The 18,796-nt window shown below is 41.6% G+C and overlaps 1 protein-coding gene across 7 annotated transcripts in view; it reads right to left on the bottom strand.

Annotated features, from left to right (window-relative positions):
* The window catches only part of TNS3 (tensin 3), a 216,469-nt gene that overhangs the window by 143,654 nt on the left and 54,019 nt on the right, over positions 1-18,796 (bottom strand). For all 7 annotated transcript variants that reach the window (XM_048940293.1, XM_048940294.1, XM_048940295.1 and 4 more), the window contains exon 2: positions 15,397-15,508. In XM_048940293.1, the coding sequence (XP_048796250.1) occupies positions 15,397-15,508 (112 nt within the window). The remainder of the gene's footprint in view (positions 1-15,396; positions 15,509-18,796) is intronic.

The following is an 18,796-nucleotide window of genomic DNA, read 5'->3' as shown; positions in this document are numbered from 1 at the left end:
GTGAAAAAAGTTCACACATTGCTGCTAAATTATCTCAAATAGTTTAATACTTTCTTTTCATTTCCTGCTGATAAAATAGCAGGAAAGTCTGAATCACTGAATTTAGAAAACAGCACTCAACTTAAGTAGCTAGATGATGAATGACATCATGCATAATATCTAGAATCTGACAGGCAGGTTTCAAGAGTACATGCACTTTTTTCCTTATTCTGAAAAGCTGTTGGATTTTTTTTCCATGCACTGTTTCTCCTTTGGGTAATACTGTAAATTTAAACGCATTCTAAATTCAGGTAAAATTTACTTATTCAATCCCCCATGAAACCCCCACAGAGGCTTACCTGGATGATCAGCTGTATCTAACCTTAGGCCACTAAAGCTGAAATACCCTCTCAATGCTCTACCAAGAGTTATATCCCGCAGCCCAACTCACCAGAAAAGATGCAGCTATCAAGACCTGAGCTCAGCAAATCCATGCCCATTTCGCTGGGTGGTCTTCCAAAAAGCTAGAATACTCTATGATTTTTGTCATGTCTTTTAAATCTATTTTCTAACCACCTTGACCACTTCCCTGACACAGCCTCTGGCCCACAACTGGTCAGTTAAAGATAAGGCTAACCTCCCTACCCGCAGGCTAGCTAGACATGCTAATTAACTACACTTTTTCAGGATACTCCTACCTTCAAAGAAATTTAGTCATCACATATAGCAATTAATAGTTCCTCTACTCAGTCACTTCAGCAACTTCAAGGACGATCCTTACATAAAAGTAAATATTTGCTATATCCAAAGAAACACAAAGATTTGAACAAAGGTTAGCTCTCACTGACAACAAGAGATGCCCTAAAAAAACATGCAAATGTACTATTTGTTTCTCCCATAGCCTACTTATAGACCTTCTGTACAGCACAGAAACAAACAAACAATAACAAGAAGAAGAGACAAGTAATACAGAGCTTTTAAAATCTGCAGATTCTAAAAGACAATCATAAAAAGTAACAAATAAAGTACCACATCTGTCCAGAAGTCCAGACATTACAGAAAAGATTTGTGCATCTTCTTCATTGATGCTAGATTTCTGGGGTGAGACGATGAAATACAGAGCAAAAATAATTACAAAATGTCAAAATGAAATAAAATAAAAAAAAAAAAACAAAAAAAAACCAGCTCACAAGATCCTGCTACTGGCTCATGCAAAAACAAATTCTGAATGTTGTAAGCAGTACAACAAGTTCTTACTAAAAATGTAGATAACAATAAATGCAGCTTATCCTGTTTCCATGTGCATCAAAAAGCCAAGGTTTGCCTGCTCTTATATAATATACCATTACTGTATCTGGTGTGAAGAAACCAGAGAGGTCAGACGTCAGTTTACTCGAAATCACAACAGCAAGACTCATTAACAACAAGGAAATACACCACAGAAACTCCATGCATTAGTAATGGAACTAAAAAAAAAAAAAAAAATCAAAATATTGCTTATCTCTATGAGAATCAAAGAAAACAAGAAGAGGTAATGAGTTAAATACAAATCAGGTTGAGCTCCCTGACTGAAATAATTCCGTAATTGCTTCTTCTCCCCAAGTACTTAAATTGGTAACATTCTGAGGGTAGAAATTTGATACATTCAAAGAGACAGCTTCGCTCTTCTTCAACATCCAGAAATATCCCACTCATACTTCAATCCCGAATTCCATGGATTGTACTGACTTAAGCTACTACCTTTTCTTCTTCACTGCCTGATAATGCTAATGATCATCATAAAACGGGGTAAAACAGACACTCCGAAATGAGATCACCGATTGTCCAAACACTGGGAGCTAATAAAGTATTCCTTTGTGCTCAGCAGCAAAACAAAAAAGATGCTCTCCCTTCCCTTCTATGTGAATGTCAAAGCATTAATTCCATACGATGCTCCTAACAGGCTACATCCTGAGAACAGGAATTGATCCACAGACAAGTGAAACAAGCACCAATTCCCTTCTCCTGACAGGTCTGGATTTTGCTAGTAAATCCCTGCCCAGGGCAAGAAAACATAGCACTACTGAGCTCATTTTGACAGTGTTCTGTGCATCTACCAGAAGCTCAAGACTCACGTATGCAGGTCACTCCAAAAGTAACACACAGAATCGCAGAATGCCAGAGATCAGAAGGGACCTTGAAAGATCACCTAGTCCAATCCCTCTGCTGGAGCAGGAACACCTACTTATTTCCATGGAAACTACAGAAGTTACAAAGAGCACAATCACACTATTTGATAGAGCTCATTCTCAGCTACAAAACTCTATTTCTGAACACAGTCACACCATTAGCTATGTGTTTTTCACCAGAGATGTAAAAGACTGCGCTACTAAAAATGTGAATGACCATCCAGAACACGGCTTACCTTCCACACTGCTGCTGCCACTGCTGAAACACACCACCCACTGCACGTATTAACATCCACCATTTAATCTTCCTGAAAGCATCAATGTCAACAGCTGCCATTTTTTACGCATGGAGGAACTCCACGACACACCTTTAGTTCACATGCACCATTTTGTCACACTGTCACTACTGACATCTGTCCCACAACAACAAAATGCAATGGAATATTGGCAGGAAGGTTCAACCTCTACTGTCATACCACCAACATCCACCTCTGATGTCATGGGCCAACAATAATAAAACAGGAGGCAGAGAAGACCTCATACACATCTCACTGAGGCACAGCAAGCTTTACCTCTGCTACACAGAAGGGACAACTAAATCAAACCTACAGAATGTTTCACTGAAGTGAATAAATAACAAACACTAGAATACAATCTCTTCACTAGCACTTACCACTGGGCCACATCACAAAAGTGTGTCTTCCTAAAATGTTGAGAAACTGCTTGATAAACACTGCTAGTTTTCACTTGTCAGTAAGGCGCTCTACTGATACAGAGACACTTATGTACATACATACATAAAGTGATTATACACACACTGAAGTCTCTGTGTGTCTATATGTGCATAAACACACACCTACAGATTTGAATTGTACGTGAATGTATGTACACAAACACATACCAAAAGCAGAAGTTACATTCTTAATAAACATACAACTGCTTGCTTAAAACCAAGTAAAATTTAGAAGGCTGTTATCATATAACATTGCTTGGGAATTAACCTCCAATGGGAAGAAAGCATACCTTGGATCACTAACCAGCAGCTAATTATCAACCTCTAGATGATAACTCCTACCAACATCTCTATTGCTAGTGTTGCAGAATCATGAGAACAATCTTTAAGTATGTTTTTTCAACTACAGATAGAAGTTACAAGTACTTTTAAACTATATTTTCTTTCTGTTTTATGATGTCTGTCCTATTTCCTACACTCTCTCTGCTTTTTCTGGAATATATAAATATGAAAGCAAAATATTGTAACTACAAGAACTTTAAAGAAAGTGAGGAATTAAGAAAATGCCATGAACCAGGTGAAGAGGAAGCATGCAGGCGTACAGAGAAAAAGTCAATGACTGAGGGCTACGCTTTGAGAATCAAAACTCTCCAAGGACCTAAGCACAGAAAACAGCACAATGAACCACTGCTGTCATCTTTTTACAATAAAGTTCAGATGGTTTTATACCCTGTAGCTGTTAACATCATGAACAGTGAAAGAAGCCTTCAACACAAACTAATTAAAGACTTGCCCACAGAGAAGAATCAATATTCTTGCTATTTCTTAGAATTCATCTTACAGCAGCTAACGCAGAACTATATTCTGCATGCATGGCAGTACTCCCTCAAGCCCACGGTGACTCAACCTAAATATGTATGTTACTTCCAGAAAAATGAATTACCTCAAAGATAAGACTTCCACAGAGGCTGAATTACTTTTCAGTACATCAGCTGCTATCTTTAGTTGGAGAGAGAAGGATTTCAAAGCAGTATTATTTACTCAGTGGATCAAGAATTGGTTGGATGGTCACAGCCAGAGGGTTGTGGTCAACTTTTCTATATCCAGATAGAGACCAATCATAGAATCATTAAGGTTGGAAAAATCACCAAGATCATCTAGATCAACTATCAACACACACCTATGACCATGCTGTTCAGTGTGACATCTGCTCTATTCTTGAAAATCACCAGGGATGGTGGCTCCACTACCGCCCTGGGCAGCCTGTTCCAATACCTGACCACTCCTTCTGAAAATAAACTTTTCCTAATATCCAGCCTGAACCACCCACAGTGCATGTGCAAAAAGAGCCAAAACCCCACCTTGCAACAACCTCCATTGAAGTGAAAATAAGGTCTTCCCTGCGTCTTCCCTTCTCTGAAGAAACAATCCCAGTTCCCTCAGCCTCTCCTTGTAAGACTCATGTTCCAGACCCTTTTCCAGCTTTGTTGCCCTTCTCTGAACATGCTCCAGGGCCTCAATGCCTCTCTTGTAGTAAGAGGCCCAAAACTGAACACAGAACTCAAGGTATGGCCTCACAAGCATCACACAGAGAGTGATCACCTCCCCAGTCCTAGTGACTACACTATTTCTGTGTACAAGACAGGATGCCACTAGCCTTCTTTGCCATCTGGCACACTGCTGGCTCACGTTCAGCCAACTATCAACTACTATCCCCAGATCCTTTTCTTCCACACAGTTTGCCAGTCACTCTGCCTGAAGCCTGTTGCGGTGCGTAGAATTTCTGTAACTGAAATGCAGGACTCAGCAACTCAGTCTTCTTAAAGCTCATACAACTGGATTCAGCACATTGATCTAGCCTATCCAGACTCCTCTGTAAAGCCTTCCTACCCTCAGGCAGATTGACTCTTCCTCATGAGTCGTGTCCCCAGAGGTCTGCCTTGGGAAGCGTGCCCTTCAGCATCACTAGCAGTGACAGACGCAGTGGGATCAAAACTACCCTCAGCAGGTTTGCTGATGACACCGAGCTGAGTGGTGCACTTGACAAAATAGGAGGAAGTCATCCAGAGGGATCTGGACAAGCTTGAAAACCGGGACTACACAAGCAAAACAAGATTTAACAAGGCCAAATGCAAACTGTTGCACTTGGATCGCAGCAACCCCAGACATCTAGTGGCTGGTAACCATGCCTGCAGCAGGGGCTTGCAACTAAAGGATTTTAAAATTCCCTTCCAATCCTAGCCACTGTATGATTCTGTAACACAAAGCAAGCAGTTAAGAGACAATTCTGTTTGACACCTTACTGAACACTGAGAATGAGCATTTGCCTTCAAAGCAGATACTACACAACTCTTGACATTCATGGATTTTTTTACCTTCCAAGAGACAAGTAATATGTTAGGATACTAGACCACAGGCCCAAGTACTTGAAGGAAGCTTTCTTTCCCTTCACTTTTGCAATTCAACTTTTCCAATATAGTAACATGCTATTACAGTTACTTTTGACAGCAGTGAGTCCTTGATTTTTCACAACTAAATAGAAGCTATCAAAAGCACATAAAAAGGTATAACGCTGTCATTAGCCTGGCTGAAATGCCTTTACACCAATGCACACAGCCTGTGAAACAAGCAGAAGAGTCACAAGTGATAGTAGGATTAGAAAACTGTGACCTAATTGCTATCACAGAAATATGGTGGAACGATTCACATGAGTACAACAACTGTGGGCTACAAGCTTTTTAGAAGGAATAAAGAAGGTAGGAAGAGTGAGGGAGGGAGCTGCCTTCTATGCTAAGATACAACTGCAAAGATCTGCTCCCAAAAAAGTTAAAAACAGGTTGAGAGCTTGTGAGTTAAAATCAAGAACAAGATCCAGTGAAGGATGTCTGGTGGTCAGGGTCTCCTACAGGCTGCCTGATGAAGGGGAGCCTGTTAACAAAGGCATCTTGCTTCAGCTTCAAGAGGCATCACACTTGGAAGCTCTCATCCTCATGAGACTATCCCAGGTGCTAGGAAAAGGACACGGAAAGCTGCAAGCAATCCAGAAGACTCCTGAAGTCTGTTGAAAATGACTTCCTTATTCGGGTGCTGGACAGAGCAACCAGAGGTGAACCATTACCAGGCATGGTGCTCACCAATGTGCAGGAGATCATTAAAGAGATCAAGATCTCCTTTATGGGGCAGTCTGAGCTGTGGTGACCAGGCCCTGGTCAAGTTCGTGATCTCAAGGGATGTGGGCCTGGCAAAGAGCAAAGTCAGGACCACGAATTTCGAGAGAGCAAACTCTGGGCTATTTAAAGAATTATTGGGTGAGATTCCCTTGAAAATTATCTTTAGGGACAAAGGGACAGTACAGGTCTGGCAGCACTTCAAAGATACCTCTCTGAGGGCACAAGAGCTCTCCCTGCACAGGAAACAAGCAGGAGAGACAGGAAACTAGCACAGCTGAGTAAGTGCCTGCTGGTCAAACTGACTGAAGAGAACGAAAACTGTAAGCAGTGGAAGTGGGGATGTGTGGCCTGGGACACCGTCCGGATGGGCAGAGATCAGGAAAGCAAAGGTGCAAATGAAAGTGAACTCGGTAAGAGGTATGAAAAATAACAAAAAGGGATTCTACAGGTATGTTGGTCAGAAAAGGAAAGGAGAGCATATCCCCTCTGAGGGAGCAGAGGGGCAGGGGGAGGGAACCAGCTGCTTCAGAAATGGGGAAGGCTCGAGTTCTTTGCCTCTATCTTCAGTTCCAGTCAGGCTCTCCGTACCTTTTGTGTCCTTGAACTTAAAGGCTGGGCTCAAAGGAGAAAAATCCCTCTCGGTCTCAGAGCAAGTCAGAGATCACCTCATGAGGCTAAATGAGTTCAAGGCTGTGATGCCAAACAACACTCAATCCAGAGTTCTGAAGGAGCTGCCTGATGTGGTTGCCAAGCCACTCTTCATCATATTTAAAAAGTCATAACTATTAGGCAAAGTCCTTGGTGACTGGAAAAGAAAGATCTGGGGAACTACAGGCCAGTGAGCTTCACACCTGTGCCTGTGACTATGATAAAACAGATGCTCCTGGAAGAGATGTTAAGGCACATGCAAAAGTAGAAGGTAACCCAAGACAGCCAGCACAGCCTGACCAATCTGGCAGCCTTCTACGACGGAGTAATGGCACTGGTGGACAAAGGAAGGGCAACTGATGTCATTAGTTTGGATTTCTGCAAGGTTTTTAACACGGTCCCACACCACATCCTTATCTCTGCATTGGAGAGATGCGGCTTTGAAGACTAGACTATTCAGTGGATAAGCAAATGGTGGCAAGGCTGCAGTCAAAGGGTTGGTGGACCCACGCCCAAGCAGAGGCCACTCAAGAGTGGTCTCCCACAGGGCAATATGCCAAGTAAGAAACCAAATCAGGATGTTCTGACAAATGCATAGCATAGTGAAGCCACCATGATCAGCTCTTCTTCAGACAGAGCCTAGCACAGAAAGACATCTGCAACTAAGATGTTTCACAAAACAGAGAGCTGTGCAACACATAAAAACGTGTGTCTAGTAAGATTTTAACAACACTAACCAGATTATTAGAGAGAACCTCAGTAAACATACTGTTCTGCTGACCTATTTGTACTAGCTCTGCAGCAATTTGAAAACAGAGTGAAAAATTAACATGAAGAAGGTTGCACATTGAAGGGCAAAAGGGTCCTATAGCTGGAAATAATGGGCTTCAGTTGCAAAATGAAACACTTCTGTTTTTATGAGTCACATGCTAAAGATGCCGCTAGACTAATAAGCCACACAGTACAGTAGCAAGAAATGCTTCTCTACTTCTTATGCCCTAAATTATCTTGTAGTGACTCAGGTCTCTGTGGGTCATCTGCTGTCATTTTTGTTTTAAATGTTCAAGCAACAACCGTCCCTTCATCTGAAAGTCCTAACACTTCATGATAGACTGTAAGCATGGAATTTTTAAGATACAGCTTTTTTTTTTATTTTTACTTGACACAACTCCACAGTAAACAGGGTTGTAAACGAACTCTCTTGCAGATGAAACATTCCACTCACAGACAAAAACAGTGGAAAATCTTTATTAAGAGAAAAGTAGTTTGGCACAGCTACTGCAATAGTTTAACTGTTCTCCTTTACTCCCACATTCTTCCTAGTTTCCAGGAACACTTTAACCATTTTGTTTACGCAGTAAAATCAGTAGGAATTTATGTCTGTCATTTTAACTGCCTCCTGCCAACTCCAGGGTGTTGTGGGATTTATTTCTTTATTTCTGGAGAGTTCTGTTTCGTTTCCATTTATGCTGTTACAATGGCAGAATGTTAGCACTGTGAAGATGTTTACTTTTTTAATTAAATACTCACACAGCAACTGTTTAGTCATATTTAAGCTATACGTGGCAAATCGGGTACAAAATGATTAAAACTTAATCCAGTCTGCAACTGAAGGCTGGTTTTAGACCTCCTTCATCAGACTTGAAAAGATCCAGTGTCGCAATACTTCATCCAGAAATGCATTTCAACAAGACTAGGGCTCCTTGTTGCCAGTAGCCCACATGAAACAAATGGGGAAGAAAAAAAAAAAAAAAAGAAAAAAGCAAGACTGCCTAGTTTTTTTTCTTGCAGCTGAGGACAGTCCAAGCAGTACTGTGAGGTCTAGGAAGTCTGCATGCTCATCAGGAATTAAGGACTTACACTCAGAGAAAGGATCAGAGTAACGCTGGTTTAAAATGGATGACTTCGAGATTAAGAAAAACAACCTTCTTGAAAAACTGTTCATTATACAGATAAGACCTAAGGCGTGTTCATGCTTTGATTCACAGCAATTCTTAATCTCTTACATAGTAAGAGAGTCTCAAAGATCTTCAAGGAAAGAAACCATCATGAGCTACAAAGATCATCAGCACGATACTTAAGTTGCTGGCATTTACTTCAAGTGTTTGCATTATTTTTAATTTAAAAAATGACAAAAAGAACAGGGAGTGCATAAGAATCAGCTACCACCTCCCCTTCCAGCTATCTACAGGGCTCAGATTCTGAATGCATCGAAATGCAGGTATGTCTCTAGCCCAGCTTGCTTTATGGAAGCTTTCTTCAGTTATCTAACTCACGCTGTCACTACATGCTATATTCCCCAATGTGGTCTAATATTCATGATGCAGCTTGGTCACTACAATCATTAAACATTACACTATGTTTCCCCTTAATTTTTTCCCCCTATTTAATTTTCTAGGAGAGTAGGATCTCACCTTAAGTTAACATATTTAAAGTACTGTCAAAATGCCACACACTTCCCAGTGTCACAGCAACAGCATGCCAATTTTAAAGTGCTGTGATTTAAGCCAGCAGATGGATAAACATGACAGTTTTTTGCTCATTCCTCCTCTCTTCCCAGTGGGATGGTGGAGAGAATTAGGGAAAAAAAGAAAACATAAGTACAGCTTGTGGATTGACAAGATAGAGAAAAGGATGATAATTATGTTTATATATATATATATATATATATATATATATATATATGTATATATTAACAAGTGATGCACGAGCAATTGCTTACTACCCCGCAACTAATACCTAGCTAGTCCCCAGCAGTAGCAGAGAGAGAGAGACAGAGATGAACTCTCATCCTCTTCAAAACTCCCCCTGCTTGATATCATACGGTATGGAATATCCCTTTGGTCACATTAAGTCAGATGTCCTAATTACATTCCCTCCCAGCTCCTCAGGCCTTCGCTGTGATTGGCTTTGTCTCCATACACAGAGGGTGATGAGGCACTGGAACAGGTTGCCCAAGGAGGCTGTGGATGCCCCATCCCTGGAGGCGTTCAGGGCCAGGCTGGACGTGGCTCTGGACTCTGGTGGTTGACAACCCTGCACACAGCAGGGCAGCTGAAACTAGATGATCATCGTGGTCCTTTTCAACCCAGGCCATTCTAGGATTCTAAGATTCTATACAACACTTCTTAGCTGCAACTAGAAAAGTCAGTGCGTTATCAACATTATTTTTTTCCAAAAACCAAAACAGACCATCATACCAGAGACTCACACAAAAACAATTATATTCCATCTGAAACTAAGACATACAGACTCTCTCAGCTCCCCAGAGTGCTGTGTCACTTGTTTAAGAACTGAAATTCTACAATCATTTCTACCAGGACCACCTCAAAATATATTCCCTGAACCAGTGTGTTTATGGCTAGGTTACACTAATAAAAAGATACCCAAGTTCATTTAAAGTAATATTACTTTTAGTTCAAAGTCTGGATCAAGGGACGCTTGTATTGCATGTCAGGTGTCAATGCCAGCATTTAAACGTTAATTTAATCATTACCTGGACAGGAGGAGTGAATCATCAAACAGAAGTGTGACAAGTGTTTCAATTCAGCTTTATTTCACTTATCGGTGGCATAAGGTATAAAATACTGCTGCATTACTGACAACTCCTCCTATTTACCAAACCTGTAACTAACTTCGTAATTCCCCAGAAAGGGCTGGGAAGATTCAGAGTATCCAAAAACCTCTCAAATCTTGCTCTACACTAACACTGGGTTACAACATAACAGAGCTGGGACAAGATATAATTCAAAAAAAGCAGAGGAAAATTAAATAGAAATAAAACACATTTCTGCATGGATCAAATATAACAGTAATACAATAAAGATAAAAATGATATTCACATGGAAAATACATAAGTTACATAGTCACCACAGCTTGCTTGTAAATGAAGTAAAATATGAAATATCTGTAATCCAGGTTAAGTGGCTTAAAAAGAATCAAGAAACTTTTTTTTCTAATATTGCAGACTTTGGGGCAATTATGCAAATATACATGAGCAGGTTGTTCATCTGCTCAGCCCTGCACTAAGTCGAACTGTAATGCAGAGAAATTATCAACTCCAGCTCTAAAACCTTCACATTTGAGGTACTACTGAGGAGATACAGGTAATCATATGGTCCTCAGTGTAATGAAGCACATGCAGGTACCACAGTCTTCAACCACTAAATAATAATTCCCCACAATGAATAGCTGCATCAAACAGTTCAGTCGTAACTATGATTACCAGGCAGGGAGGAAATGAGCAGCTCCTTCTCAAATCTTCCATTTTTACTGCTGTTTTTGTAGAGTCCACTACATATGAAGTTACTGTTACCAAGTATGCTTTTCTGAGGTGGGATAAAGTATCTAACAACGCGGTGACACATTCATTCAAGCTTACCTGACAGTTAACCATTCATTTTCACAAAGTTTTTAGAACTGGACACTAGCAAAGGACACATTTTTTGTAAGACTGAGCTCAACACCTCCCAGAACAACAGCTGCTACACATTAATAAAGCTCATTTAGCTGTTACAGTGTTGAATTACAGCCACCTTCTTGCAACAAGCAGATAACCCATCACTACACAAAATGCTACGAACTGACCAACCTATAACCTTCCCTCATTTCTCTCCACATAACTTCATTTTAGCCCATAAAATACTACAAGCTCTGTCAGGAACTTGCATTCAATGCAAACAGCTATTGTTTTCTCAGGACAAATTACTAAAAAGCAAGGCTTTCTCATTAATACACAAAGGAACTTCAGTTGTTCTTAACTACGGGTTTTTCTTCTTCCTCTCTTCTTCTCTATGTCAACTTGCTCACTTACGCACAACACCAGGGAGAATTTACCAGAAGCAGAAGAATCAGGATTTGGCTCTGTAACAGTTAGTTTATTTTTTTTCATATTTAAATTGAGATTAACTGCACACGGTTTCATTTCAAGCACTTCAGAGCTGGCAAAGGAACAGACAACTTATAGTTCTATCTTTTCCAAAACTCTGCTTTACAAAGCCCACATTGTAAGTTAAATGGATTCCTACTAAACTGAAAGTACTAGGAGTCATAGCTCCACTCTGTGCAGCTCCTTTTCTTTTTCATCTCTCACAATTAAGTACCAGGTAACTAAAACCTACCAACACTGAATAAGGATGGTAAGTCTGCTGCATGTTTGCAACAGGAAAAAAAAGAGAAAAACAGAAACAGAGGGGGGAAAAAAAAAAAAAAAAAAAAAGGCCTAGTCTAGTGGTTGGCAACCCTGCCCACAGCAAGAGGGTTGAATCTAGATGATCTTTGAGGTCCTTTTCAACCCAAGCCTTTCTATGAATGATTCTGTGAGAAGGATAGGAAGGGTGAAACACTACATACTATCAAGGGTTCCTTCTGTATACTTCACCTATAAAACCTGTAAGAAGTTATCCCACGAAGACCTTAATATGGAATTGTAACAATCATCAATCCACCCATTCGGGGAATGTTTTCAAAGGCTCTCAACAGAAATGCTTGTAGAACCTTAGGTTCTGCTTGTTTTTAAATCTCAAGCAGGACCACAGAGCACAGGACCACATCAAATAACTCCAGGGAGACAGACTCCACAATCACTCCTGACAACCTGTGCCAGTGCTACATCATCAATGCTACTGTTCTCTACAAGAACAGTAACAAAAGTGCTTCCTGATGTTGGTGTGAGTGAGGTCCAGCAGAGCAGAACTGCACGTAGATCACTAACATAGTGCCATGGTTTTATGGTTTTTGTTATCAGTATTCCACATCATGACATCACGTAGTGCACTGGGAGAGTTGATGCTCCAGTTCCGTGAACTGATGATAGTTCAATATGTACACATCTCAGAAGAGAACAACTGCATACCCCAGAGGGCTGTTCCCTGCTCTCTTTCCATTTTCCATTCAGAAGAAAAAATAAAGCTGTTTGCAGATCACAAGGCACTCCTTTTCCCTTTCTGCTCATCTCTGCAGCATGTGTGCACCCTAGACATCGCGCCTTCAACATTAGAGTAAGTGCCAAAAAACTGAAGGCCTCACTCTTTTTTTTTTTTTATTAGCCTCAATTGCAACTGTACTGTAATATATTGTGTTATCTTGTATTCCTATCTTTTTTTTTATTAAATTAGCTTTCCTCCTCAGATCATTCCCGCTGTTTTGTCTTTAGGCACATCTCCCTACCCTCTTCCTTTTTTCCCCTTCCCCCTTTCTCAGGGTGTGGGTCAGTGGGTCCCCCTGCCCCATTAGCATAGAATGGCCTGGGTTGGAAGGGACCTAAAGGATCATGAAGCTCCAACCCCCTGCCACAGGCAGGGCCACCAATCTCCCCATTTAATACCAGACCAGGCTGCCCAGGGCCCCATCCAACCTGGCCTTGAACACCTCCAGGGATGGACGGGGCATCCACAGCCTCTCTGGGCAGCTGTTCCAGCACCTCACCACTCTCATAGTAAAGAATTTCTTCCTGACATCCAACCTAAATCTTCCCTCCCTCAACTTCAAACAATTTCCCCTTATCCTTCAGTTATCAACCCTTTCAAAGAGTTGACTCCCCTCCTGTTTGTAGGCTCCCTTTAGGTACTGAAAGTCTGCAATGAGGTCACCCCACAGTCTTCTCTTTCTCCAGGCTGAACAAGCCCAGCTCCCTTAGCCTATCTTCATAGGGGACATGCTCCAGCCCTCTAATCATCTGTGTGGTCCTCTTCTAATAACAGGACTGGGCCAAACCAGCCCATAAACGGCTGAAACATAGTTTCTTAGTTTCTTAATTATGGTCTTCCAGCTCTGGGTTATAAGGACTCAAATCCACAGCAACCTGGAAAAAACTTTCTATTCCCACTTCCAGAGGTCTTTTTTTCAGGAATACCAGTACACTGTTTCTAACAATAAATCTCACCAAGAGGATCTTGACAGAATTCTCCTACTAAGCAGGCATCACGGCTTTATGATTTTATTGTTGGTATCCCACACCATAACATCATGAAGTACACTGGGAGTTGCAGAGTTAATGCTGCAGTCCCAAGGATTGTCAATAGCTATGGGTACTTGTCCCAGAAGAGAAGAACTACAGCTTCCAGAAGACTTCATTGTTCTGTTTTTCATTTAAGGGAAAGATAGAACTGGTTAGAATCACAAGACTGCCCTTTTTCTTCTGCTCTTTGCAGTGTGTGCTCCCTAGCTGTGTCACCTTCACCATTAGAGTAATGCCTTTGGTTTTCGGACAAACGCTCTCCCATTTTATCTGTTTTATCAGCTTCAACTGCAATTGTAGTGGATTATATTGTGTTATCTCACATTCCTCTATTATATTAAGTAAAATAGTTTTCTCCCTTGGCTCGTAGCCGCTGGTGGTTGTTTTTTTGTGTGTTTTTTTTGTTGTTGGTGGTGTTTTTTTTTTTGTTTAAGGCCCATCTCTCTACCTTTTCCCTACACCCTCTCCCAAGGGTGTGGGTCCCTCTGCCCTATTAGTCAAGGAACTAGGCCAGAACCATGACAGCAGGCTTCTTTCTCATAATATCAGCAATTTCTACTAAGTTAAATACAACTAAATCCTTAGAACTTTGGGACTAACCTCCAGAAAGACAGAATAAACGTTTTAAAGGCATGCATACGTATAACTGCGTATGATAACTGTAACACTGAACAAGCAAGGTTCATCCACACTGTTCACCCACAAATTCAGCAACACCTGTAGAAGGTAAATAGCACATTCCTTCCACATTCAAATATCTTACCACCCTCTCTATCCCTCAGAGGGATCATAAGGTGTTGGAAGAGTGTGGGAGGGAAGGCATGTGGCAAAAGACCCATCTCAAATTTGCAGACGGTCCTAATATCACTACGGAAAAAGATACTATTTTTCCCTCGTGCATCAGATGAAAAGACAAAACGTTCTCTTACTAGGAGGTAAGTCACGCATGCAGAACACAGACAGACTGCTTTACTAACGTGCAGCTACAAGAGTTGAACATTAACCAGACTAAATCAGTACATTGGATCAAAGCCTCTTTATTTCAACAGCTTGCAGAAATCACTTAAGAGTTTTCTCCAGATTTAACTTCTGCCTAAAGTCTTTCCCACAAGGATCCTATGGAGAAGAGGTAAGTCTATTTAGTCCTACATAGAAAAGTGGAAGAGTGAAGAAGCACAGCAGCAACAAGCAGAGACCAATGCCAGAAGCAGCTAAGTCTCCAGTCCATGCATCCAGAATGACTATCTCTTCGTCATTACAGTGTGTGATCAGGCATGAAGACTAAGCATTAGACTGAGACTATAAAGCAGATAGAAAAATGAAACAAATGACCATTCTTGAGAATTTTAGCAAAGTAATGCACAAAAAAGCCTTCATGGCTCAGTGAATCAGTGTCACTTCGTCAGTCTGAGGCTGAATTCCATCCGTCAAACACTGAGCACACATCACTCGCACAATCCTAAGAGGCCCTGGCTTAGTCTGGAACCCATCCTAATAGCACAGTAATAAAAACACACAGGCCAACTGCCTATAGCAGCTCCTCCCCCACACTAAAACAAAACAAAGAACATAAACAAAAACAAGGCACAGTACTGCATAAAGAAGTAAAGTGAGGTAACATTTATATTTAGTCCACAAGGAAGTCCAGAGTCACTGATTCCTACAGATTTTGATATTAATATGAATTTTATTTCCTTCTAATTGCAAGAAATTAAACAGGGCACATCACACATTACTCACCTCTGCATGAAATGCCTTGGCTATCAATTGCTTGTTTGCAGAATCCACAAATTCTGGGTTTCTTAAAGGACTTGTTTTTGAAAGTATGAGACTTCGGTGCTGTTTCTCGAGGCTGGAAGAAAGGGGAATAACGTTAGATCTTCTCTCAGCTTTTCAGTCATACTTTTAAATGTAACAGCATGTCTCTGGTACTCCCTGTCTCACATGGGTTTTCCGCTCTTAAACAAGGAAAGTAACAAGTCATAAGAAACTTCTCATGCAAGACATGTTATATCTTAATGCCAGATTTTCCTGTGACAATCTTCTACAAAGAAACAGAGAATAATCTCCACAGTATGAACAGCATTCTGACCTAAGGTCTCACCCATATGAAAAGCTGCACTGGTTCAGCTTACACTGGTTAAAAATTAGCTAAGTAACGCACTCAGTTATCATGGTAACCAATATAACTTGCCTTGCTGCAGCAGAGTTTAGTTTCCTTACTAACTGAAAAGCACCAAGAGCAAACAGGCAAGTTTGGTTTCAACAATTTACTAAGTTTAAAATCAATTTTGCTTTTTTTCCCCTTGCATAAGAAAATACATTGAAGTTACTTCCCCCTTCCCCCCCCAGTATGTCACAGTAACTGAAATATTATATTAAAAAAAAATAACAGTGAAATCTCTAATGAGGACAGAAAAGCAAAAAATGCCATATAAGCTAAGGCTTCTATATGGCTAATTATTATTATGGCTTTAAGTAAGAGAAGGTTACTGAAAGTCTGAAACAGAGCTCATATGTCCTCTGGAAGGGCATAACAACCTTCAGTTTCATTGGCAGACTTCTGGAAAATACCATTAATTGTGCAACTGAAAGCTAATTAATTTTTCTGGTTCCTTCCTTTCATTAAGTATTCAGTAAATCAAACAAATAAATTACATAAAATAAGGCCATTATTCATGAAACAGGTTAGGAAAGCGGGAAAGATTCACTGCATCATGCAATGAGGTTACCTAGGATTTCTTTGTGGCTTTGAGCAACACGGCCCTAGACAGAACGTTTAGTCATCTCTAAAAATATCCACACTGAAGCTGCTGTGCAGGCACAAGAAGTGTCTTAAAAATGATGCGTCACAGACCTCAGCTACTTCCACATGTGTTTCAACAAGGGCCTACCTCGAGCTTCAGAGGAGCCCTTAAGAGCTTAAGTGGCAGCAACCAACTCCGAGCAAGCCATTTAAGTGTATCAGTTTGCAGAACTTAACGAGGGAAACAGCAGAAGATCCCTTGTCAGTAGAAGTACTGGACAAAATACTGGACAAGGAAGTCTGAATTGCACTTAGTGTCGCATTAGACATTTCAATCACTAACCACAGAAGTCAAATTCCCTTACACCTCCCCATTTCTAAACTTGTTCAGATTTACATCATGCTACATCACATTAAATTGAAGGCTGTTGTCATAATTTACATCAAATTGGCATTCACATGGAAAAAAAAAAATCTTAAAATCTGCCAGATCTTTTTTTCATAGACTCACAGAAGCCTTAGAGTTGGAAGGGACCTCTGAAGGCCATCTAGTCCAACACAATGAACAGGACACCACAGCTAGACCAGATTGCCTAGGGAATGCCCCAACACAACACTTGGTAACATGCTCCAGTGCCTCACCACCCTCCCTGTAAGAAATTTCTTCTTTACATCCAACATAAATCTACCCTCCCTGAGCTCAAAGCCAGTTTTCCTTGTTCTATTGCCACAGGATCTGCTAAAGAATCTGTCCCCTTCTTTCCTGTAGCTCCCCTTCAGAGACCAAAAGGCCACCTCAGAGCCTTCTCTTCTCCAAGTTGAGCCGTCCCAGCTCTCTCAGCCTGTCCTCATAGGAGAGGTGCTCCATTCTGTGGAACTTCAGTGGACGTGCTCCAACAGATCTACATCTCTCCTGCACTGAGGACTCTGCATCTGGATGCAGTACTCCAGGCGAGGCCTCACCAGCACAGAGCAGAGGTGCAAGATCATTTCCCTCTACCTGCTTGTCACACATCTCCTTATGCGGCCCAGGATATGGCTGGCTTTCTGGGCTGTGAGGGCACATTGCTGGCTCACGTCCAGCTTGCCATCCACCAGCACCCACAGGTCTTTTTTGGCAGGACTGCACTCAATCCTTTCGTCCCCCAGTTTACATTAGTAATGGGGGCTGCATCAATCCAGGTGCAAGATCTTGCATTTGGATTCGCTCAACCTCATGAGGTTCTCCTGGGCCCACTGCCCAAGCCTGTCTAGGTCCCTCTGGATAGCATCCCACCCTCCTGGTGTATCAATCATACCCCACAACTTGGTGTCATCAGCAAACTTGCTGAGAGTGCACTCAACCCCACTGTCAGGGTTCCTAATGCAGGTCTATCAGCCCCAACTCCAACCCCTGGGGGACATCACTCACCACCAATCTCTATCAGACACTGAGCCACTGATAACCACTGTCTGAAGAACTGGCCACAGGATTAAGCTCATTGAAAAGTCCACCTATCAAATCCATATCTTTCCAATTTGGAGAGAAGGATGTTGTGGGATATCAAAGGCATTTCTGAAGTCCAGACGGATTACATCAGTGGCTCTTCCCCTGTCCATCAATGCAGTAACATGGTTCTGGGCTTTTTTCCATTTGAAAATACAGACGATGTTTCTGAAAAGACTAAAACGACCAGGCAGAAAACTGTCATTACATCCATGTAATACAACTTAGAAAGTTCAAGCACTGTGCCCAAAGATCTGAGGGGCTCTCATCTTCACAGCCTCTTTTTACCTTAAGAATTAGCAATACCATCATCTCCACTGGTATTCAAAGAGTTGCTGTGGCTTCTCTGCTTTGTAGATAAGAATATACATTATGAATCATAGAATGACCTGGGTTGGAAGGGATCTCAAGGATAACGAATCTCCAACACCTCTGCCTCATGCAGAACCCCAAATCTCCCCATTTAATACCAGACCAGGCTGCCCAGGGCCCCATCCAACCTGGCCTTGAACACCTCCAGGGATGGACGGGGCATCCACAGTCTCTCTGGGCAGCTGTTCCAGCACCTCACCACTCTCATAGTAAAGAATTTCTTCCTGACATCCAACCTAAATCTTCCCTCCCTTAACTTCAAACCATTTCCCCTTGTCCTTCAGTTATCAATCCTTTCAAAGAGTTGACTCCCCTCCTGTTTGTAGGCTCCCTTTAGGTACTGAAAGGCTGCAATGAGGTCACCCCACAGTCTTCTCTTTCTCCAGGCTGAACAAGCCCAGCTCCCTCAGCCTGCCTTCATAGGGGAGGTGCTCCGGTCCCCTGATCATCTTCATGGATCTCCTCTGAACCCCCTCAACAGCTCTCTGTCTTTCTCGTACTGGGGCTCCAGACCTGGACACAGTGCTGCAGATGGG

This window comes from Lagopus muta, chromosome 3, assembly GCF_023343835.1.
Source record: "Lagopus muta isolate bLagMut1 chromosome 3, bLagMut1 primary, whole genome shotgun sequence".
In the NCBI taxonomy this organism is placed as follows: Eukaryota; Metazoa; Chordata; class Aves; order Galliformes; family Phasianidae; genus Lagopus; species Lagopus muta.
Note: the sequence above shows the minus strand (reverse complement) of the source record. Positions and strands in the feature narration are given on the sequence as shown.